The sequence below is a fragment of the Myotis yumanensis genome, unplaced genomic scaffold (genome assembly GCF_028538775.1).
Source record: "Myotis yumanensis isolate MYYU_CA2020_CCGP unplaced genomic scaffold, mMyoYum1.0.hap1 SCAF_6, whole genome shotgun sequence".
Taxonomy (NCBI): Eukaryota; Metazoa; Chordata; class Mammalia; order Chiroptera; family Vespertilionidae; genus Myotis; species Myotis yumanensis.
Window position 1 is genome coordinate 43,489,359 of NW_027223757.1, and position 25,877 is coordinate 43,515,235.

Consider the following 25,877-nt stretch of genomic DNA (forward strand, 5'->3'; position numbering starts at 1 on the left):
AGCATACTAACTGATAATTGTGGGAAAGAATGGTATCATTTGGGAGAAAATATTTGCCTCCTCCTAGTTAAATTTTAGTTATTATAATGGCAGATATTTTTTCCTAATGGATTTGAAATGACCCACATTGAAGCATACCTTATCAAGATAAATTACCTCATAAGGCTTACAAAAGTCACTATAAATTATTTATGCAATTCCGTCATGCTCTCTCATTCATCTGTATCTCAGCTGAAGGTCTTGTGTTGCTTCAAGTGTGGGAAAAAACAAATTTCTTCTATAATATCCTCAGTTCCTTGCTCAGTCTTTTTTTTTTTTTATCAAGTTTTTTAATCATGTATTTGTGTTAATTTGGAAGTTAATTTTTGGAAGTAGTTATGTTTTAACCGTATTCATTTTTAAAAGTACTCAAATTGATTTTCCAATGAAGATGATTTGTAAAGTCATGGAAGGAAGCCCTGAATACTTTCGCTGGGAGAAACGAATGTGGTGCCGTCTGTGTGCTAATGGATTATCTTAGCAGTCGCCCATTCCATTCTAGTTTCACTGCCTATACAGCCTTACATGTGAAGTTCACTTGTGAAAAGTGGAAATATAAAGCCCGAGGAAAGCAAGCTTAGACAATTCCTAAACTACACATACCTGACTCCCTTTACTTTTCACGGCCGGTGTTCTTTTGTGCTGAATTTCTGTGTGTAGAAACACTTATCCAGTGAGTATAATATTGGATCTTGAATGGCCTCCTTAGAGAACCCCATGCTCTGTTCAGTGAATGTGAATAAGATGAATTGTATCTCTGCAGCTGTTCAGAGGATAGCAAAGCCTGGATTCCAGATAAACCAGGTAGAAAACAGTAATTATTCAGATACTTTAGAAAGCAGCAGGTATCTTGTAATATATTTAGCTTCATAAGTCATAGTCTTAACCATCTCTTCTCCATTCATTTCTCCAGAAAAAACTCCTATTAAAAAGTTTCTTAAGTTTATATTTCTTTCAAGGGAAGATTTTGTACAACTGCCATTGTATGTGTTTGCCTGTGAGTTTTAGTGTAAACAAATTGAATAGTGTTAGAAACACTTTTATGTTTCTTGCTCTTTTCACTTAATATGTCAAGGCGATCTTTCCAAAACAGTACAGAAAGATTTGATCCTAAAAACACCTTCTTTAACAACTGCACAGTATGCTACAATGTGGACATTTTTATAATTCATTTACCCAGTCCCTTCTTGATGGATACTTTTGTTGTTTCCAATTATTTTTTTACTAGGGGCTTAGTGCACGAATTCGTGCACCTTGAAAGGAACTGTGAGCCTCGAGGTTGTGGTGAGCACAGGGATGGGTCTCAGCCCATCCTTCATGCCCCTGCCCAGCCCCTCCCACCACAGCCCCCAGTCCCCTGTCTGCTGGCAGCCCCGCACCCACCGCTGCTGCTCCCATGCACTGACAGTGCCAGTCCCGCTCACACCCGCTGATGGTGTAGAGCAATTGGGGCCAGCACCAGCAGCGGGTGTGAGCGGGGCCAGTGCTGTCAGCGGGTGCAAGTGGCGGCTGCTGCCCTGATCGCCCCTCAGGAGTAGGGGGAGGTGGAGAAGCCCTCAGGGGCGATCGGGCCCGACGCCAGGCACTGGCAGCAGGTGCAAGCGGCGGCTCCAGCACTGGCAGCAGGTGTGAGCAGGACCAGCACCAGCAGCAGGTGTGAGCAGCGGCTCCGGCGTCGGCAGTGGGTGCGAGTGGCTGCTGCCAGCCCAAGTTGCCCCTCAAGAGCAGGGGGAGGTGGAGAAGCCCTGAGGGCAGTCGGGGCCGGCAGCAGGTGCAAGCAGCGGCTCCAGTGCTGGCAGCAGGTGTGAGCGGGACCAGCACTGGCAGCAGGTGAGAGCACCAGGCAGGACTGTGGCACGTGTGAGCAAAGTATTTTCAGTAACCACGAGAGGCTTGCCCCAATGACAGCGACTGGCACCCTGCCTTGGACTGGAATCCTTGTACACCTGCTCCACCATCCCATCACGGCTGACGCCTGCCATGTTTTGTGCATGCCCCCTGGTGGTCAACACATGTCATAGTGACCGGTTGTTCGGTTCAGTTCTGCTTGGTCTATTTGCATATTAGGGTTTTATATAAAGAGACTAGAGGCCTGGTGTATGAAATTTGTGCACTGGGGGGGGGGGGGGGGGTGTCCCTCAGCCCAGCCTGCACCCTCTCCAATCTGGGACCCCTTAGGGATATCCGACTGCCAATAAACCTGGTCACCCCTAACTGCCCTTCCCTGCCGGCCCGGTCACCCCTAACTGCCCTCCCCTGCAGGCCTGGACCCGCCGTGTGGGATCAGGCCTAAACTGGCAGTCGGACATCCCTCTCACAATCCAGGACTTCTGGCTCCCAACTGCTCGCCTGCCTGCCTGCCTGATCACCCCCTAACCCAGCCGTGGGCAAACTACGGCCCATGGGCCGGATCCGGACCGTTTGAAATGAATAAAACTAAAAAAAAAAAAGACCGTACCCTTTTACGTAATGATGTTTACTTTGAATTTATATTAGTTCACACAAACACTCCATCCATGCTTTTGTTGCGGCCCTCCGGTCCAGTTTAAGAACCCATTGTGGCCCTCGAGTCAAAAAGTTTGCCCACCCCTGCTAACCACTCCCATGCCAGCCTGATCACCCCCTAACCGCTCCCCTGCCAGCCTGATTGACGCCTAACTACCCTCCCCTGCTAGCCTGGTTGCCCCCAACTGCCCTCCCCTGCAGGCCTGGTCACCCCCAACTGGCCTCCTCTGTAGGCCTGATCTCCCGCAACTGCCCTCCCCTGCCGGCCATCTTACGGCAGCCATCTTGTGACAACATAGGCGTGGCCATCTTGTGCGAGGCCATGATGGTCAATTTGCATGTTACCATTTATTATATAGAATTGTTAAAAGTGCTGTAGTAAATGTTCTTGCTCATACTCTTGATAGTTGCAAGTATGTCATTGGGAAAATGTCTAGCAGTGGAATTTATTCATCATGGTACATGCATTTAAAATTTTAGTAAATGGAAATAAATAAATGAATGAATGAATGAATAAAATTTTGGTGATTTCAAACTGCCCACTAGGGATATTGTTCCAGTTTACACTTCCTCAAACCATAACTTCAAGGAAGTTACGTTGTCCACATAACTGGGCAGTGTCAGTTTTTAAATTTATGACAGTTGAATGGGCAAAAAAGTGATACTTCATTATTATTTTAAATGGCATTTCTTTATGTGAACCTGAGCACTTTGTATATTTGCCATTTGATTTTTTTCCCCTATAAATTGCATGTTCCTACCCTTGGCCCATTAAATTGCATGCACTGACATACATGTTACACACATTTGTTTTTTCTCATTAAACTTTGTTTTTTATTTGTTTACCGTGCTGAATTTTTTTCAACCTAGTTGCAGTCTTTGGGCTTTGTCTTGCTTATTAAGGCCAGCATACTTCATCCATGATTTCCTCCAACCCTTTTCAAATTTAACTTTTATTAAATTTTTAATTTGTCCCAAACTTATTCCATATGGTAATGGACCTCTCCTCCTTTCTGAATACTCTGTTGATTTTAAAATTTGATATAACATACAAAATTCTTGTATTTTCCTGAGTCAGTTTCTGGACTTTGTGTTCTAGTTCATTGATGTTACTGTTTCTTCTTTGGTGTCAAACTGTTTTGCTTATTCTGTTTTTACAACATGTTTAATATGTGGTTGGGATAAGCATCCTGGTCATTCCTCAATTTTGGATTTTTCCTGCCATATCTGTGCATTAAGGCTAGGACAAACTTAATACTCCTAACACGTTCCTTTCCTTCATGTCCTGTTCACCATCCTTTCCTTTGTGCTTACTTTATAACCTAGTTTATGTGATATTTCTGTTTCCCCAGCCTCCACCTTCTCACTTGATTGTTGTAGTAGCCCCATAGCTGCTCATTCAGTTTCTGTTCTTAACACAACCATGAAGTTACCTCTCTAAACATAAAATCAAATACTGCTCTTGAAACTTGAAGAAGACAGTCTTTTTGTGTACCATATGTGTTTTGTTTGGGATTCGGTCTCAAAATGTATAAGTTGTCATTTACTTGTCTGGCCACTAGATGGTGGGATTTGTTAATGTATTACCATCCATTATATACCTGCAGCAGATTTCATGGAGTGCTATTTCCTTAGATTATATTTTTAGTTAATTGTTATAAAGTCTGTGACAAAGTGACAAAGTCTGCACTAGGACCTCAGACCCCTGAAATCCCACTCCCTGCCCATTCAGTGTCCCTTACATAAAAAGGTGGAAAATTGTTTCAAAGGAAGCTATTAAAATGTTTGTAATAAAAATTTCAGAGCAATAGCACATAAACGCAGGATGTGATGTCCAAACAGAAGCTTTGACTGTGTAAACACTTGTGTTAATCTAAAGTCTTTAATTTTGCAGAAAAATTTTCTCTTAGTTGTGTGGTGAGTCGTCAGTGAATTTTGTAAAATCTGCGTTAGCAGTTATATAGGCTGTGAATAAGTGGACCAAATCCCATATCTGAGCTCAGACCAGATCAAAGAACAGACACCAGAAAGGAAGTTAGTATATTCAGGGCAGATATAAAGTTGAGCTAAGGCAGGTGGCAGTGCCCTCCCGTCAAAGATCACCAGGAGCACACCTGTAGGTGAACACAGCAGGCCTGTTGGGTCATCGCTATAGGAAAGAGTTCATGCCGGGAGGAACCATGTGGCATCCCAGTGGCAGGGGAAGGGCTTCCAACGCAGTGAGTCTGGAATAGCAAGTATTACCCTGCGGTGCATGTGGATTTGTCAGAAAGAGGAGAGAGAGAAAAGTCGGCCCTTGTGGCTGGCCGAGGAAGTGAGGCTAGTGGATGGGAATGATTTCTGTAGGGCCCTGTGTTGTCAGGACTCTGGCTTTTACTCTGAATGAGGTAGAAGCCACTGAGATTTCTGCTTATTTTAATGGAGTTCGTTTGGAAGGATAGGAAACTGGCAATACTGATTGATTGCAATAATAGAACACCTGCGTGAAAATGAGACCTGCTTTTAACTTCTTCCCTTTTGGATTTTGTGTCCTGTTCAGGATTGCATAGTTTTTAAAACAGATATACAGTGGGGCCTTGACTTACGAGTGTCCCGACTAACGAGTTTTTTGAGATACCAGCTGTCTCTTGGCCAATTTTTTGCATTGAGTTGACAGAGTAATTTGAGTTAACGAGCTCCTTAACGAGCTCAGACTTGGAACGAATTAAACTCATAAGTCAAGGCCCCACTGTAATATAATTTTTAATAATTTTGTCTATAGCATTATACACTAATATTTATTAAGACCTTAAGATGCTTAAAAATAATTTTATTCTCATCAATAAACTCATTCAACAGAAAAGACAAATAACAATCCCTTTTAAATTCTAAACACTTTTATATTTTGTTTATTTCTACTCTAGGTGCAAAAGTCAAGAAATAGGCAACTACGAGAATTATTCCCAGATGGCTTTAGTATTCATCATGCAGGAATGCTTCGGCAGGACAGAAATTTGGTTGAAAACTTGTTTTCTAATGGGCACATCAAAGTCCTAGTCTGTACAGCCACATTGGCCTGGGGCGTCAATCTTCCTGCCCATGCTGTTATTATTAAGGTAAGAGCTTACCTTCCTTTGCACATGGATTTGTGGTGTCTTAAAACAAACCTGGGGATTAATTTGTTTAGAAAAAATATTGTGATTTGGCTGCTTCACTGACTTTGAATGTTATTTATATTAGGTCAGAATTATTTTCTCCAAAAGAATCTAGTTTATATTGTGAAATTTTAACTCTATCACAGATGATGAAAGGATTACTTAAAGTACACTTTTGAGATTTTGCCTTATTTGCCTAATTTCAATATCGGCTCATCAGGATTATATTTGTGTGTGTTTATGTAAATTTTTATTAACTTTTCATCGTCTAGGGAACACAAATCTATGCTGCAAAAAGAGGCTCCTTTGTTGACCTTGGAATATTAGATGTCATGCAGATATTTGGTCGAGCTGGAAGACCACAATTTGACAAATTTGGGGAAGGAATCATCATAACAACACATGATAAACTCAGCCATTACCTCACTTTGCTCACTCAACAAAACCCAATTGAGAGTCAGTTTCTGGAAAGCCTTGCAGATAACCTAAATGCAGAGGTAAGATCTAACGAGTAAAAGGTTGGCAAAGAATCATTAGCTGCAAGAATGACTAAGTAAAATAAATTTTGTATTGGTTGCTCTTTTGAAGTATTTAGGATGATAGCTTATAACATTATATAGTCATAAGTCACAACAAACTGAATACCAATATTATTGATTAGTTCAGAGCAGTGCAAAGTGCAAACAATAACTGATAGGAACTCATTGCTAAAAAACTATATACTTTTAAATTACAAGGTTTTGTTATAGGGTAGAAATCTTAACTACTTTATATTCATAAAGTACTTGTTAGGTATCTCATTTTCAGAAATGTCAACTGTAACCAGGTGTTTTTCTTTAAAAGAATTTTTGAATACGTATTGTGTGGTAGGCACTATAGTGATGGTTTCATATACGTTATCTTAGTTACATGCGTCTCATCTACAAGATTAGGGAACTTTTGAGACCATGGTCTATATTTGTTTCCATACTCATTGTGCTTTGTGTAGTTCAGTTTTGTACTGACTTATTATACGATTATTGAGGTGAATGGAAACATTTCAAAAAATACTGTGGAAAATATTTTATAAAAGGCTCTCCTGTACTCAAGTGGCCACTAGGTGACAGTAAATATTTACAGGTAAATTTTAATTTTTGTCACTAGGTGGCACTCTAGGATTAATCTCTAAATATGATGTGCCATCATAAGTTTCAATTCAATTTCCTGCGTAGTCTTTTTCTTTTTGGTGAACATTTAGAAGACTTGCACTACTTAAACCAATCTTTGATACCTACTTCCTCCTTTCTTTTTAATCTTATCATTAGTGGTAATAGGTAATTATTAATGTTAATTTATTGAGTCTGATTTTGAAAAATAGCAAGATTATTTTTGATAAAATTTTCTACTTAGGAGTTTCATATTACTTTAAAATATCTATAGGTCATAAGGGAATTAACACAGTTTTGGCTGTCAAATAATAGAATCACAAGTGAGGGACACTATTAAACTAGTTTGTTTTACCTAAACAGACTAGAAAAATGTTAAACTGTCTTACTTGAAAGTATTTAGGAAGTGTTTAGCCAACTCCCTCATTGGCTAAATTGTAGTTTTTCTTACTCTTCATTTTGTGAAAATCTTACAGTTCATATTTTAGGAAATATATGTCTTTACTTCTATTGTGAATGATTTATTTAGTCATTTGTAAATATGTTAGTGAAATTTATTTTTTCCAGTTTTATGGAGATGTAATTGACTTATGACATTGTGTAAGTTGATACATGTATATATTTTTGAAATGTTTGCCACAGTAGTTAGTAAACACATCCTTTACCTCACATAATGGCCATTCTGTTGTTATGATGATAACACAATTTTCAAGTACACAATACAGTATTAACCATAGTCATCCTGGGGTACATTAGATCCCCAGAACTTATTCTTTTTATAACCGAAAGTTTATACACTTTGACCATCTCCCCATATCCTCCTTCCCCCAGTCCCTGGCAACCATTCTCCATTTCTATGAGTCTTATGTTTTTAGATTCTACATATAAGTGAGATCATATAGTATTTATCTTTTTCTGTCTGACTTATTTTAAGTTAGTATAAATTTAAAAGTCAATTTAAATGATCAAAATCTGCCTTATCATTTTTTTTGTCATACATCTACTTAATAGCATAGTATGATATTACATTATAATGATATTTATATATTGCTATAGCTCCTCTTTAACTAAAGATAGCTAAGCATTCACATATTTATTTCACAAAATTGGATACAAAGAATTTATAATATGAAAATGAAACAAACAAAGGTTTTTATTTTCTTTAATATTCAGTACTAAAATGAGGGATTTTTTTCTTCAAAAATTTAATAATTTAGGTAGGGAGCATCTCTCCTCCTTTGATTAAAGTATGAAAGGTGAAAAAAAATTTTTCAGCTACATGTTCAGGAAAAATTATACACTATGAAGGTGCACAACTTGGATTTATTTTTAAATTAAAATGAACACTTTGATTAAAAACAAAATGACTACCTATAGGCCCAGTGGCTAAAGAAATATATTTTTCAGAAAACTTTTCATTGTTATTCTGTGTTAAGAACTATTTTCTAATAATTCCATTTTATTTATTATACAGATGTTATGTATTATTGTTGTGATTTTATTTGGTTTTATGAAATTAATATATTATAGTTACATTAGAATCTCATTTGTGGAATGTAATAAAGAACATAAATTGATGAACAAAAATAGATCAGAGACACAGAAGCATCAAACAGACTGTCAAACCTCACAGGGAAAGCAGGGGTTGGGGGAAGGGATTAAGAGATCAACCAAAGGACTTGTATGCATGCATATAAGCATATCCAGTGGACACAGATACTAGTTGGGGTGAGGGTATGTGCTGGGGGTGGGAGTGGTCGGGGAGAGGTCGATGGGGGGGGGGGGGGGAAGGAGACATATGTAGTACTTTAAACAAATAATTTAAATTTTAAAAATACTATGTTAAAATTATATTTTCTTTCACAATATAATCTAAAGAATTATCTAGTGGTTATTATAATTCAAAGGTATAAATATCTACTTTTTTCATAAGTCATTTTATATTTACCAGTAAAAAGTTAAAACCATTTCCCATTCTTGTATGATTGTTAAAGTGTATATTTTATTAATATGTATAAATCCCAATAAAATCTGCTTTGTTATTGTAGAAAGGATTGCATTTTCCATTTTATTTATATTGTTTATTTCTGCTAGCCATCCTGCAAATGGGTATCCTTAGAGGCAAAAGCTACTGTCATGCTCTCTATTGTTTTGGTAATGACAATACACAAAAACACAATAAAGAGGGATAGAATTAACCATATTATGTTGTTTTCATTGTGGTGCACCTACATTTAAAATTTCAGTAGTGTGACCACATAAAATAAAACCAAAAGGAAAAGGAAGCAAGAAGAAAAATGAATACCAAAATATTTTTAATGCTGTACAGAATGAAACTTCATGTATGGAAAAATAATCAAATGCCATAAAATTGAGTAAGTTCAGTTTTGGAAAATAGCATTTCTAATGTACTGTTCCCAATTAAATGGGGCAGGGATGATTTTTAATTAATTTGAGAAGTGTCATGTCCAATAATCATGCTATACCTTTTAATTACAGCATAATGATGTGTTTTAAAAACTCAACTTTTGACAAAGTGCACTTTGATGTAATGTTTATATTTAACTGTAATGGATTAGTTTAATTTTTGTTATATTTTTGACTTGCAGATTGCTCTGGGAACAGTTACTAATGTGGAAGAAGCAGTGAAGTGGATAAGTTACACTTATCTTTATGTACGGATGAGAGCAAACCCATTAGTATATGGCATCAGTCACAAGGCTTATCAGGTAGAAAACTCATTTGTAAAAAAAAAAAAAAAAAAAAAAGAAATCAAACCTTTTTTTAAATTTCTGTAATCCTTTCATGGTATGAGGATAAATATTTGCTACTCTTGCCCCATCTGAAAAGAGTTAGGTAGCTGGAAGAAAAACAAAGAGCTTTAATCTTTTTTAGAAAATATTAAGGAAAATTAAATTTCCCCCTGCAATTATTTCACTTTACTTATAGTATCTCTTTTCCTACTGACACTAATAAGTTCATCTTTATACTATTATCAAGTTATCATTCAGATGTATTTTCATTTGATACTAATATTTTGCTGTGATTTTTTAAAATTAAGATAAATTTAATTTTTGGAATAGTCCAGACATGAGAAAACTTATGGACCACTGTTAATAATATCTTGCTATGTGCGATCTATTCTCTTACCAAGTTCCTCTAAGCCCTTGTTCCTAAATTAAAAGGTAGCATTGATGAGTTATTATCTTGGTGGTTTAGAGGCCGGCATTAGTTCTGTGCACATAGACTGCAAATGAGATGCATGTTGTAGCAGCTATTCCTATGAGCTCTACAGTTGTGTGGTCCACATGGCTTACAGATTCTGTGAGACCTTGTCTTTTCTTTAGAACTCTGCTTTATACACTGTAATGCTTCCTAATTACAGATAGAATCCAGTTGTTCTCTAATGAAAACATTATTTCACCATCATCATATGGTTAGTCACTAGTGTTAAGTCAAAATTATCAAAGAAACTGAATTTGACTTGGAATGATAGTTTTACTGCATTAACTAGTAACTTGGTTTTTATTTATATTCTGTTGTGTTTTCAAAGCAGTTGCCAATCTTGTTTTGTGTGTGTGTGTGCTTTTAAAAATTTTTTTTCTTTTTCTATACCGTAGATTTGACCATGGGAAAATCAAACTTAAGATTTAGGAAGAAAAATACAAGAAAAATAGCAGCAACAACTAGTTCTGAAGCTGCTGATCTGAAATCATTAAGTGTTTATAGATAGGTTGATCGTAATTGATACTTAACAACCTTTCTTCTCAGTTAAAGTATATCTTCTTTTATAGCCAAATCGTTCTGTTATAAAATATAGGTTCATTATAACCTGTAAACTTTAAAAATTTTAAAGAATATGACTCTAGCTATTTTCATTACAAATATGGGTTTTGTGAAAATAGTCAATGGCACTGTGAAAATATACTGAAGGAGTAAAAGAAAACAAAACACGACATGTAGTTTCATAGGCTAAGCTATTTATTTCAATTCTTGGCATAAGATAAAAACATCAATTGATTTTTAAGTACTAGGTTAATATCAGAAGTCATTTTTGTATAATTTTCCATTATAAGCAAAGTGATTTTTTTTCCTTCTCAGATACATGGTTTTACTACTTTCACAGTTCAGAGAATCTTACCTTTCTATTTTCTTTAACTTATGTGTTTTCCTTTTATTACTCAATATGAATTTGTAACCACAATACCCATGTGAACTAACACAGACCATGCAGTTTAACATAGTTTCAATGGTTTAGTAATATGTGATTGATAAAATGTTTTCAGAAGATGAACCTGACACATACAGTGCATCACTTGTAGCAAATATTTAAGACTTTGTATTTGCTAATATGATTATTTTGGACTCTATCTTACTTCCCTACAGTTCATTTTCTTTGCCTTGTTTTTCTGATTTTTAAATTTATTTTAGCTGTGTATTCTCCCCTCATTCCTTTAAGGTCATATTCAACTTTATTGCTCATGACCAGAGAATGATCATTAGGACCTGGCTTGTGTGCATGTTTGTATGTACATCATATAATAACAAGAATATTTGTTAATAAATATTTTTTCTGCTGAAAAAATGTCTGATGCAATAGTTTCAAAACTATTCAAAATTTATGGTTATTTTACTCTTTGCTTCTATTATTATTACAGGAAAAATGGGTTTTCCTATTGGCAGTTATGAAAACTGCTAGAACACTAAAACCATACTTTTGAAAGGATAACTGTATTTATTTTTGTATACTTTTACTTTGACAGAGGAAATCATCCTCACTATTATTTCTCCAAATAGTGATAAAGTAAAAACATGTTTTGATATTTTAAAATCCCTGTTCATTTAAGTGTGGGAGTGAGAAGACAATAATATTTTTCTTATAGTTGATTTTTAATCTTTATAGTTTTACAGATTTTAACACCAATTAAGAATTTTGGATTCTATAATACTACTATCTGAAGATAATATGCAGATTGATAAATGCCACTCAAAGCAAATAAATTTTGGGTTATTTGGTTTATTTAATGGAATAAAATATTTTCTAGTTATGTCCTAAATTTATAAATATGCAATTCTTTAAAATTTGTAATAAAGAAGTTTATTCTAACTAAAGCATCAACAAAATTTAATTTTCATAAATAGGTATATATAATTCTCTAAAGAAAAATGACTATCTAAAGCAATATTAAAGTGTTTATATATTTTTTTCCCTGTAGATTGACCCAACATTAGCAAAACATCGAGAACAGTTGGTCATTGAAGTTGGACGAAAATTAGACAAAGCTAGGATGATTCGTTTTGAGGAGCGAACTGGATATTTTTCCTCAACCGATTTGGGTAGAACCGCCAGCCACTTCTATATTAAATACAACACCATTGAGGTATTAAACTGAGTCGAACAAATACAATATGTTTGTTTTTAGATGTCAAAATATAGTATTAATGCTAAATAGCAAAAGCTGTTAATAGAATAAAATGCTTTTGGCATATGAATTCAATAAATAGACTCTGTAAAGACAAGAAAAAATCAGATTTTAAATATTCATGACCCCCTTGCCATCCTGGTCAATGAGTGGGTCCCAAGCAGTAGACTTGGAGAATGGTAGATTTCCATATGCCCATGCTGAAAATGAGCCAATACCATAATCTTATGATGAACATTTTTTTAGCTATCTAAAGTAGATTTTGTTAACTGATTTTATTGCTCTTTAGCTGATTATATTTTAACAGTATTTTTTAATCTTTGGTAGATAATGCAATGATTTGGAATAGCCTGCCACAGACATTGTAACTCTGCATTGCCTAGGGCTCAAATGTTATTTAAGAATGAGTAATTTATAGTCAGGTTTTTAATTTAAAATATTTTACTGGACCTTCTATTTTAATCATATATAACACTTACTTTGGTAGACCTTCAATGAACTTTTTGATGCTCATAAAACAGAAGGTGATATCCTTGCTATAGTGTCTAAAGCTGAAGAATTTGATCAAATTAAGGTAAGATTACTTGAAGCTTGAGTCAAATGCATATAACATATATATTCATTCATTTATAAAACCTCATAAGTAATTGTTATTCCTGATACACCAGAAGCTGTATGACACTTCACATTTGGAGTACCAACAATATTCTTCCATTTATCAGCAATTCCAGTATCCTAGATTATGATATTATGTCATAACTCACATCATTCTTTATTCTCTACTGCAAGTCAAATATAATTTAAATAGGTTTTGCCGTAATGAAACTGGGGGAGAATATAGTATGTAGATTTTGGTTTATTTGCAATGTAAGGTTCACTAAAGAAAATAGGAAGGATATGCATGATTCCAACTTAGATCTGAATATTTCTGTACCTGTATTATAATTTAATCTTATTAACAGTGAAAACTTTTATACTTTGAGTCATAGTACTTCACAGCTTTAAGCTATGAATGTGTTCTATCATATAAAAATATATGACTGTAATGAATGTCATTGGAGATAATTCAAGTTTGCCCTAATCTATCTGGGCAGAGGTTTTACTCTGGTCAAATAAGAAATGAAATCTCATCAATTGAAGGATGGTGAGGTCAGGAGATCTAATTTTTGTGGCATATCAAATTTTTATATGTCAATGGCAACTTTAATATTGGTGATGAATAATAAAATGTAATTGTGTCAGTCTCAATATAATTTCTTATTGTATATTATTAGCTACCTGTGGAAAAAAATTAGTTATTTTAGCATATAGAGGACATGTTTAGTTATAGCAAATAGAAACTTTAAAAAAAAAACCTGCAGTATGGTTCAATTTCAGTAAATCAGCCCAAATAATACTGTAAAAACATTGATTCTTCCAGGTCAGAGAAGAGGAAATAGAGGAGTTAGATGCCTTATTAAATAATTTCTGTGAACTCTCAGCTCCTGGAGGTGTAGAGAACAATTATGGGAAAATAAATATCCTACTTCAAACTTATATCAGCCGAGGTGAGATGGACAGTTTCTCCCTTATATCAGATTCTGCATATGTTGCACAGGTAAGATTATTACTCTCTTCCCATTTTTTCTCCCTTGTTTACTTTTAAAGGTTCAAAGAATTACTCAGACTATACTGTGACTATACTTATGACATGCTACTAAATTACTACTTTATCTTAGAACAGATTCTGTTTAATTTGTACATCTTTTATGCCATCCATTTATTAGATCAGGAATGGGGGTGGAATTTGGTGTTAGTTTGGCTCTTTAATATTGCTATTGTTTTTATTTTTGAGTTTAAAAATATCAATCTTACTTTGCTTTAAATTATAAAGTTTATCTTCTTTAATTACAAAGAATATACTTACAAAGGGCAATAATAGAATAATATTTCAATCAAAAAGAAAAGATTGTGGAATTATTGTAGCTTTTCCCAAATGCTAGAAATATAAACAAAATTCTTTGCCATTAAATAAGGCTTTTATATATATGCCTCACACCATATATTTAGTAAGATAAGCCTCTGATAAAAATTTTTTTCTTCCCATCGATCCTTAAAAATTGATGACTGAAAGAAAATTATTCCTTAAATTATAGCTTACTAAATTAATAAGTTTAAAAAAATACCATAGTATAAAATGTTGTAATATTTATGTTTTTATATTCAGGCCCCCATGTGAAATAAAGTAGGTTATTTTTTGCTTTATTTACCTTTCAAAATGAAAGGTTTTTCTTTATAGATATATGTTTTTTAAAAAAGTACTTTCTACTTCAAAAGAATACCATTTTTTTCACCCAGCTGGTATGGCTCATTGTTTTGAGTATCAGCCCATGAACCAGAAGGTCATAGGTTCCATTCCTGGTTGGGGCTGTGGGCAGCCTCGATCCCCAATAGGGTCCATGCAGGAGTAGCTGATTGATGATTCTCTCATCATTGATGTTTCTATCTCATTCTCCCTCGCCCTTCCTCTCTGAAATGAATTTAAAAAATATATATATATAATATATATATATATGTATGTATATGTGTGTGTGTGTATATATATATGTGTATATATATGTGTGTGTGTGTATATATATACATATATATATATATTTAAAAGAATGCCATTTAAAAAATGTTTTTATTGTGTAATGCCTCTTCTGAGTTAAGGAGAAATAATAGCTTAATCTTATTTTAAATATAGAAACTATTCTGTATATCTTATGTTTAAAATTTTGTTAAAAGTCTCAATATAGAAAAAGTATTTTTATATTAGATTTTATAAACAGCCATGAATACTCAGCAGTGCTTTGATATAACTATAAAATTAAGTATTTACAAACATGAACCAAGATATATTGGAAAACAATTTGAATGAATGCTGTAACTTAATCAATGTAACTAAGACACCAGCTGATGATTTCATACTACATAAAGTAAATGTTAATGTTGTGGAAGCTTCTTTTCTTTTTTTTCTTCTTGGGTAAGATGTTTCTGCCATAGAAGAATTATACATATTCTCTAAACCTTATAACTTCTATAGACACCATTGTTTCTAACTCCTTTTATTTATCTATTTTTCTGAAAAATAACATTGTATTTTTATTTTATATTTCCTATAGTTATTGATTTGACTAAAATGTGAGGCTTTACTAGGTTCTAGATAAATAATTTGGCCACATTTCTGCTTGATTCAAGTTTATGAAGATATTATCAGAGACTGATATGCAAATTGCTTTACAATGTAATATTTACTATTTCATCATGTTTGGTGCCCAGAAAGTCAATATCAGAATATTACAGATATATCTCAAAGCACTCTTACTTTTCTTAAATAGCTATTATGGGTCTGTCATCCTTGAATTCATTAGGTAAATCACTGTTCAGTTTATTTATAGTTTAAGTGTAGGCCATCATTAGTTCCACAAGCACTCTCTTAGCTCTGTGAAATTGTGTTTCCTTCTCTGCTTCTGAAACTTTATTCTCTCGGTCCCTAAGTTAAATCCTTGGCTCAGGTATCCCATGATTTTATAAAGAAATCTAGATTTAGCTTTTCTAAACTGTACTTATCAAAGACTTTTATCATTATTTCCACCCAATTTATATTATTCCAGATAAAATCTCTTATTTGTCACATGGGATTTCTCCTTCCATTTATTTTATTTTTAGGAAACAACTATGGGTTCTGAAATTAAAAACAAAAATTTATATATTTTTACAGTGGAAAATTAGCTTGGCAGTTTTTTTTTACAAGAGTTAACTAGGAATTATGATTTAAAAAATCTATTTGATAGACACAGTAATCTAGTGTTCATTTCATTTATCATTCTCTGGGCCTAGTAAGAGCCATCTTCAGATTTGTAATAGATATCAGAATAGATGGATATCCTCTTAGTTCTAAATAACATTTCTGTTATTAAATTTCTAATACTGAAGTAAAATAGTTGATTGTCAAAAGACAAATACACATTTCATATAACATGTAAAACTAAAGCCCATAACTCACAATCATAAGTTAAAGCTGGATCATCAACTCCCTATTTAAAATCTTTACTCTTTTTTATCTCTTTTTATAATTTTGACCAGATTTAACTTTTTTCATTTTCAAATACATCATTAGATTTTGTAAGATGTCTTCAAGTTCATAATTTTCAAAATAATCTTCAGTAAAAAAAAAAAATCTGCAAAGTTAATGATGGAGGGAGGAAGATAAAACAAATGGAAACTGTACAGATGGGATAAAAAGTCTTCAATTATTGTAACTTTCTATATGTCTATTAATGAAGTTATTCTCAGACCACTGAATTTAGAGTCTTGGAGCAAAGTTTAGAATTGTTTAGACCTGGCTTTGAATTAATACTCTGGCACCAACAATCTGTGAGGCCTTGGCCAAATTATTAACCTCACCAAGCTTTAGTATCTTTATCTACAAAATCATATAGGGACCTGTCAAATGCAGTTGATATTAAGAGTAAATAAGCTAATATATTGCTTAGTTTATAGGGAGTCATTAATATGGTAGTTACACTCATCAATATTTCTTTTGTCACCTTTTTCTCACTAATTTTTCTCTCTGACTAGATCCTAAAGTTTTCCTTATTTCTCTGAATAGCTTTATAAATTTAATCATCTCACTAAAATAGCCTGTCATACAGGGTGTCCCAAAAAAATGTATGTATACTTCAACAGCTGGTAGCTCAATTTTGAAAATGAAATATATATATGAATAAGCACGCTTATTAATTATTCAAAGTGTGTTTATACATATTTTTAGGACATCCTATATTCTAGATGGCCTCAACAGCCTCCTAAATATGTTGCAGTCCTTTTGTCTCTTCCTGCTTCATTCCTATTTAGGGGGTGTAAGGTAGAGCTTCCTAAGAACTTGGAAATAAGGCTACCTTCTGAAAGTTAAACAGGATGGCTTCCAAATACAAATAAGGGAGGTTATTTATTCTTGCATAGAAATAATAATTAGGTGTATATGAGAATAGATGTTGCCTACAGTTAAAGGATGCAACTTGACAAACTTCTTTTGAACTGAGTCTGGGATTAAAGTGTTTATGTAGCATAAACTTGTGCTGTGTTTTTATCTTGTTACTTATAAAACCAGCAAGGAAAACCATCTTAATATGGTTTTATAAGTTTAAAAAAATACCATAGTATAAAATGTTGTAATATTTATGTTTTTATATTCAGGCCCCCACGTGAAATAAAGTAGGTTATTTGTTGCGTTATTTACCTTTCAAAATGAATAAATTTATTGACAGATTGAAAAGTCCAAAAAGAGATAGAGGAAGACATAAACAAATGGAAGAACATACTGTGTTCATGGATTGGTAGAATCAACATCATTAAAATGTCCATACTACCCAAAGAAATCTATAGATTTAATGCAATCCCCATTAAATTACCAATGGCATATTTCACAGACCTAGAACAAACTCTCCGAAAATTCATACAGAATAAAAAAAGACCCCAAATAGCCACAGTAATCTTGAGAAAGAAGAATAAAGTTGGAGGGAATCACAACATCAGATATCAAGCTATATTACAAAGCCACGGTTCTCAAAACTGCCTGGTACTGGCACAAGAACAGACATATAGATCAATGAAACAGAACAGAACCCAGAAATCTACACAAGCCAGTATGCTCAATTAATATTTGAGAAAGAAGGCAAGAGCATACAATGGAGTCAAGACAGTCTCTTCAATAAATGGTGTTGGGAAAATTGGACAGATACATACAAAAAAAATGAAACTAGATCACCAACTTACACCATACACAAAAATAAACTCAAAATAGATAAAGGATTTATATGTAAGACTGGAAACCATAAAATCTTAGGAGAATCCATAGGCAGCAAAATATCAGACATTTGTCATAGCAATATCTTTACCAATGCAGCTCCTAGGGCAGTGGAAACTAAGGAGAAAATAAACAAATGGGACCACATCAAAAGAAAAAGCTTCTGCACAGCAAAAGAAACCATCATCAAAACAACAAGAAAGCCAATTGCATGTGAGAACATATTTGCCAATGTTATATCCGATAAGGGCCTAATCTCCAAAATTTACAGGGAACTCATACAACTTAACAAAAGGAAGATAAACACCCAATCAAAAAATGGGCAAAGGACTTAAATAGACACTTTTTGGAAGAAGACATACAGAGGGCCCAGAGACAGAGAAACATCGAACAGACTGTCAAACTTCAGAGGGAAGGCGGAGGGGGAAGCGGGTGTAAGATCAACCAAAGGACTTGTATGCATGCATATAAGCGTAACCAATTGACACAGACACTAGGGTGGTGAGGGCATGTGCTGGGGGATGGGGGTGGCCGGGGAGATGTCAACTGGGGAAAAAGAGGACATATGTAATACTTTAAACAATAAAGAATTTTAATAAATAAAAAATAAATAAACTCTGTTACCTAACCACCAATCTTCCTCTTTTTATTCTTCAGAATGCAGCTAGAATTGTCCGTGCTCTTTTTGAAATTGCTCTGAGGAAACGTTGGCCTGCCATGACCTACAAGCTCCTGAATCTTAGTAAAGTCATTGACAAGAGGCTGTGGGGCTGGGCTAGCCCTTTGAGACAGTTCTCAGTCTTACCACCACACATTCTAACAAGATTAGAAGAAAAAAATCTTACTGTGGATAAGCTGAAAGACATGAGGAAAGATGAAATAGGTAAGAAGGAAGCAAAAATGTTTTAATGTGTTCTGTGCACATAAAATATTTCACTGCATGTAAAAGTATTGTGAATTTTCACATTACTCAAGATACATTTTTATGAAATTTCTTTCACATTTATCGAAATTCTAATAGAAGTCCCTCCAAATTTTATGATGTCACTTGAAAGAATTAGCAGTTAAAATGGAATGTAGATCATCACACCCGTAAGTTGAGTATTTTACAAATGGAATCTCAGCTATAAATAATGAGAATTAGTCAATGAAGCTTATCCTCAATTTATTTTTTAATATCTAATTCATTTCAAATTCTTTTGTTATATATATTAGTAGTAGTATATTTTAAAAAGTATGCACATTTCTTCATAGTTTCTAACTGAACTTTATCATTGCACACATATGTATCTTTAATCCAGGTTGTTATTAGTGTCACCAGACCAAATAGCATTTAGACTTCTGCTTTTTTTCACATAATATTGAAAAATTATTCCTACATACATTTCCACTACCTTAACATTTTATTGGACAAACCTACAATGCACTGATTAGGTAATATTTCAGATTTTAAGTGGGTAGATATTACATATGAAGGGAGTCAGCTCGACAAAAATAAGAGGGAGGATTGCTGCTGCAAACGTCCAAAGGTGTGAAGAGAGGCTGAGGTAGCTACTTCACTTGTAGTAAGAAGAACATTTCTAAGACAGAAGGGAAGTATCAGTTAAAATAGCAATGAAGGATATTAACTAGGGAAATTGAGAGTATCCACATTGGGATATCATGTAAATATGTTATCAACATAAAGAAAATCCACTTTAGTTTCAAATTTGGATGAACATAAAACATTTTATTTATTCATAAATGTACTTTAAAAATTATGAAGAACCAAGAAATATTTATATTATAAACTAATACAAAATAATACCGAATGTAGAAAAAAAATGAAAATATATATAACCTATTTCCACTTATTTTGAACTAGATGAGAAAAATGTTTATAGTGACATCTCTTTCTGACTCCCCCACCCACTCTGGGACTCACATACATATATCTATATTTTGAATCTGATCATTTATGAAAAATATGTATAAGTGGATAAAGTGGTTAATTGTGTGCTAGATTGACCGTATTTAATATTTTATCTTTATGATTTTTTTGGAAATGGGCATGGATGGATGGGTTGTGTTTTATTATTAAAGCATTTCCCATTATATAGATTTCTGAAATAGAGCTTGTATAAGTTAATGGCTGTTTTCAAAAACCACTAAATATTTTTATGATGTATCATAAGCTAGCTAGAAGAAAAGAGGAACTGTTTATAGTAGTTTAAACACTATTAAGTTTCAGTAACTTTAAGAACCCTATTAATAGCTGAAGAAACCTTGATAACTAGTTTTCAGAGCTATGAATTGCTAATTCAAGTTAACTATTACAAAATATTCAAACATGCCAGATCAAGAATGTCAACTATTTCTACACAGCAAATAATAAAAGAAGCAATAAAATCACCTTCTCTGAATTCTCATTTACAAGTCAGATTATATTGCTTTTATTCTGTCTGGACACATTTCTTCTATGTGATGTTTTCCTTGTAGGTCACATGCTGCATCATGTGAATATTGGACTCAAGGTCAAACAGTGTGTTCATCAGATTCCTTCTGTTACAATGGAAGCTTCCATTCAGCCCATCACACGGACTGTGCTCCGAGTGACGCTGAGCGTCTGTGCTGATTTCACTTGGAATGATCAGGTAAAAGGGGAAAATACCTATCTCAATGTTCTGCAAAAATGTCTCTGCTGCACATTCAACTGTACCTCCTTATGTCTGTCCTTAGGCATTTAGAAAATTCTCTCAAAAAATACATATTAAAGATTCATTTAAAACATTGTAGTCATATTTATTCTCATCCTCGAAAAAAATGTGTAGTATAATATATTAATACTAGAGGCCCGGTGCATGGATTCGTGCACCAGTGGGATCCCTCAGCCTGGCCTGCGCCCTCTCACAACCTGTAACCCCTTGGGGGATGTCGGGGATGGAGCCAAAACTGGCAGTCTGATATCCCCCAAGGGATGTACTAGCGCACGAAGTGGCAGGCGGCTGGGGAGGAGCTCGAGCTGGCCTGGGCGCTGTGCCACTCCCGCTCATCCCAGCCCCTCTGCGCCTGCTGTTGCTACTGCTGCCGCTGCCGCCTCCCGCTCCGTAAGCTTGCTGAGCGGTATTTCCACTGTGAGAGCGCACTGACCCCCAGGGGGCAGCTCTTGCATTGAGCGTCTCTGCCCTAGTGGTCAGTGTGCATCATAGCAACCAGTCAAACAGTTGACTGGTCTAATGGTTGACCGGTCACTTAGGGTTTTATATATATAGATGTTAACCAATGAGACCTCTTCAGAACACCTAGGAGAGCTAAAATTTCAACATTGAACAGTCCTTTAGTGGATTCAGCTTCATAGGGACTTTGCTTAAATCTGACCTCTTCCATTTTCTCTGTTATCTTTGTATTTGCCATCTCTACTTTGTCATTTTAGCCTACTAAAAATTCAAGATTCTCCATGTTGAAGGAGCGAGCCCTGTTAAAATTGTGATGTTTTTCAGACTATCATTTTCTTCTTTTCTTTATCATTAGACTTGTGGAAAGAGTGTTCTACATTTTCTCCTGGTCATCTGTTTCTTTCCTGCTGAGACTACTGCTTCCATCAAGGATCACCAAAGACTGACTGGTTGCCATAATAAATGGCTTTTTTTTTTTTTTAGTTACTTTTTTTACTTCTCTGAACATTCAGCACTATATATAGTCCTTTAAAATGTCCTTCCTTGGCTCTCATCACATTTCTGTTTTTGTTTTCACCCCTTCTTCTGTTCTTCCTTCAATACCTTATGTTATATATGTTTGAAGATCCGCTCTGGATTCTCTTCATCAGTATTTTTTAAGGTCTATCTTTGTACTGTTACTATGCAGAGAGTAAAATAGAGTTATAGATAAGCAAGTAAGATTCAGTCCTTTCTTTCAAGAAGCCCGTGGAGGAAGACAAGTAAATCAGTATTGTAGTATAGCAATATTTACTTTACCTGATTATCATAGTGTATGCAGATACCTTTTGCATTACGTGATCTTCGTATATCTGTAATGTAAATGAGTTTTATTCAGCAACATGCTCTAAAATTACACAAACATATTCCTATCCCAAATCTGTTGGTTTTAAAGTGGTCTAACCTTTAATTTCTTCAGTTTCCTTGTCTGTAAACATAATAATTATCTTTCTCACAGAATTTCTATGAGAACTAGATGATACAAAATTATATTTAATATTTCTATCAAAAATTTTACATAAAATACAAAATTGTAGTTAGTCATAAACTCATTTCAAATTTTATATTTAATCTAGTGTTTTTGAAATGCATAAGACTTTCATATTTTTTCCACAGTTTTTTTCTGTCAGGATTTAAAATAAAGATTCCAACAGTTTGGTTTAATTCATCAGTAACTCTTAATTAGAATGCTGTTGGCTGCAAGAATAAAAAACATGACTTGTCTCAAACTGACTCAAGCAAGAAAATATATTATCTTTCACAATAAAAGGTCCACAGGTAGAATAGGCCATAAGGATGACAGTCTTCTATCTAATCACATAATTCAGGGCTTAGGGTCTGCACATCTTTTTGCTCTGCTGACACTGTTATGTACTCCCTAAATGTTTTCATGCTTTTTATAATTTTTAAAAAATTATCACCTGAGGATATGTTTATTGAGTTTAGAGAGAGGGAGAAAGAGAAAGAGAGAAACCTCAATTTGAAAGAGAAACATCAATTGGTTGCCTCCCGTACATGCCCCAACCAGGGATGTGCCCTGACCGCAATCAAACCTGCAACCTCTTTGGTGTGTGGGGTGACGTTCCAACCAACTGAGCCACCAGGCCAGGGCACTTTTTCATGCTTCTCTGTTCACATTTAAAGAGAGAGGGAAACACCCCACTGCACCTGTCGAGAGCATGAACTATAAGACCTTTCCTTTAGTCTAATTGGGCCAGTATTGGGCATGTGCCTATCCTTACCACAATCTTGATGAGTTTATGCTAATCAAAATTATTGCAGGAAATAGGCTCCTCTTCTGAGTCATTTGAAAGAGAGATGAATACTGAATAAGAATGGACTTTTTTAGGAAAAACAGAAAAAAGAAAAAGAGTGAGGAATGGATATTCAAAAAATGGTATCCAATGGAATGTGACTTGTCTATAAAAAAGAAATGAAGTACTGATGTATACTTTAATATGAATGACTTTGAAAACATTATATTAAGTGAAAGAAGTCAGATACAAATGACCATATATTAAATGATTCCATTTATATGATATGCCCCAGGATAGGCAGATCTATAGAGATTACCAAGGAATAAAGGGGAGGGGGGGGGATGGGGAAAGATAGGTAGTGACTGTTAATGAGTATAAGTTTTCTTTTTAGGGTGATGAAAATGTTCTAAAATTTGATTATAGAGGTGATTATACAACTTTGTAAATATATTAAAACCATTGAATTCTACATTTTATATGTAAAGTTTGATATAGCAATGAAGTTGTTGAAAACAATAGGTTCTTGGTATGCAAACAACAGTATATTCCTTACTTGAGTTACAATATACATAGTATAAAGATACTATTTTTCTTCTAGGTCCATGGGACAGTAGGAGAACCCTGGTGGATTTGGGTAGAAGATCCTACAAATGATCATATTTATCATTCAGAGTATTTTCTAGTTCTTAAAAAACAGGTAAAATATCTATGTATGGCCAAATCCTTATTATGTTGCTATCATAAGTAGAAAATATAAACTAACAATTTCTGCTTTTGCTTATTTTTCTATAATTTCTAGTGTCATTAAAGCATTATTTATTTATGTTTCTGTGTGATTTTAAAAGAAAAGAATACTTACATGTTACAGTATTGATGTACTCAATGTGATCTTAGTTTGAGAAATTAGATTGTAATCTTTATTATTGTTTGAGGCATGGCTTTCAGATGGATGGAATATATGAAATAAGTGGGATAAATAATATAAAAAGTTAAATATACAAGAAATAAGAAGAACTTTTGGTGCTACATAACACTGTACTAAATAGTATTGAAACACATTGTTATTTTTTTAAAAATTTTGAACACAAAGCTCAGCTTTATTTACATAAATACAATGGCAAAAAGGATAGGAGAAAAGGGGGCAAAAAATGAGTCTAAAAAGGTAAGAGACACATAGTAGAGTGAGATTCTTAAATGGGTCCATCTAATCACTGCCTTACAAAAGGTAAGTTTCAAATTAACATTTCATAACTCTCACTTTTCAGATACAATTAACAAATAATAATCATCAAATTTTTAAAATTATCCATGAAGCCCACGAGAAACTCAGTTTGTTGCTAGTGCATCTGATTCTGACGCTTCATTCCTAATTTCTCTTTACCAAAGAGAAAGCAGGCTTCAGGCTGGGAGCCTTGGATGGCAACAGTAGAATTCATAGCAATGTTTTGTCTTCGTTTCACTTGTCTTCATAATTACCCTCTATTATGCCAAGTGGTGCTGTTTTTCCACCTAAGTGTTTAAAGAAAAATCCTATCTAATAATAGACAAACACGGTAATTGACCATACCTTCTCTACGCCTCCCATTGGCTAATAAGCAAGATATGCAAATTAACCGCCAACAAAGATGGCGGCCAATTTGCATACTGCAGGCAGGGCGGGACAGCGCGAGCCCCCAGCGCGCCGACATCCAGCGGGTCCCGGGCAGCAAGGCAGGCGGGACCCAGAAGCCCCAGAAGCCCCTGATATGGCAGTAACTCTCAGTAAGCACTCTGAAAGTCAGTGGCATAAATGCACCAATTAAAAGACAGATTATGAGGGTGAATCAAAAACAAAACCCACTTTAAATATAAAGACATATAGATTAAAAGTAAATGAATTAAGCTGCAGCCTGTTTTGCTCAGTGGATAGAGCATTAGCCCGTGGACTGAAGGGTCCCAGGTTCGATTCCAGTCAAGGGCATGTACCTCAGTTGCTGGCTTGATCCCCAGTCCCTATCAAAGCATGTGCAGGAAGCAACCAATCAATGTGTCTCTCCCTTTCCCTTCACTCTCTCTAAAATCCAATGGAAAATATCCTTGGGTGAAGATTAACAAAAACAAAGTAAATGGATTAAGTAACATTAAAGAGATTATAAGAAAAATATATTCTAAATTTTGTTAGTTGTATAATGTTTATGTTTAAATTATTAACTCCTAAGAAATTGGGTGAAGGGTACATATAATATGCTGTAGAATTTTATAGTTTTTTTTACATGTATGAGATTATTTCAAATTAAAATATTAAAAAATTAAAAATTAATAAAATATTAATTGAAATGTATCTGCATTACATGAAAAATCTCCTAATTGCTTCTAGCATAATTTATTAAATTGTGCTAAAATTTACAAGGGTTCATTAAGATATTAAAAAATATCTTAATTCTAGCCGAAACCGGTTTGGCTCAGTGGATAGAGCGTCGGCCTGCGGACCGAGGGGTCCCGGGTTCGATTCCGGTCAAGGGCATGTACCTGGGTTGCGGGCGCATCCCCCGTGGAGGATGTGCAGGAGGCGGCTGATGGATGTTTCTCTCTCGTCGATGTTTCTAACTCTCTATCTCTCTCCCTTCCTCTCTGTAAAAAATCAATAAAATATATTTAAAAAAAAAAAAAAAAAAAAAAAAAAATATCTTAATTCTAATGATATAATAGAAAATATATAATAGTGCAGTCATAAGCACTTATCTGAAAATAAAAATTTAAAGAAGTGAATTTAAAGAAGGGATTAGCCAAAGAAAATATATGCACAATCCATGGACACAGACAACAGTATGGTGATGGCCAGAGAGAAGTGGGGGGCAAGAGCTGGGTAGA

At 34.4% G+C, this 25,877-nt stretch overlaps 1 protein-coding gene across 1 annotated transcript in view; it reads left to right on the forward strand.

The window, feature by feature from the left end:
- Window positions 1-25,877, forward strand: part of ASCC3 (activating signal cointegrator 1 complex subunit 3) — a 252,026-nt gene that overhangs the window by 123,372 nt on the left and 102,777 nt on the right. The window contains exons 15-23 of the mRNA XM_070418020.1: window positions 5,448-5,639; window positions 5,951-6,175; window positions 9,433-9,552; window positions 12,040-12,204; window positions 12,734-12,820; window positions 13,667-13,843; window positions 18,734-18,959; window positions 20,555-20,709; window positions 23,626-23,724. Of these exons, the coding sequence (XP_070274121.1) occupies window positions 5,448-5,639; window positions 5,951-6,175; window positions 9,433-9,552; window positions 12,040-12,204; window positions 12,734-12,820; window positions 13,667-13,843; window positions 18,734-18,959; window positions 20,555-20,709; window positions 23,626-23,724 (1,446 nt within the window). The remainder of the gene's footprint in view (window positions 1-5,447; window positions 5,640-5,950; window positions 6,176-9,432; window positions 9,553-12,039; window positions 12,205-12,733; window positions 12,821-13,666; window positions 13,844-18,733; window positions 18,960-20,554; window positions 20,710-23,625; window positions 23,725-25,877) is intronic.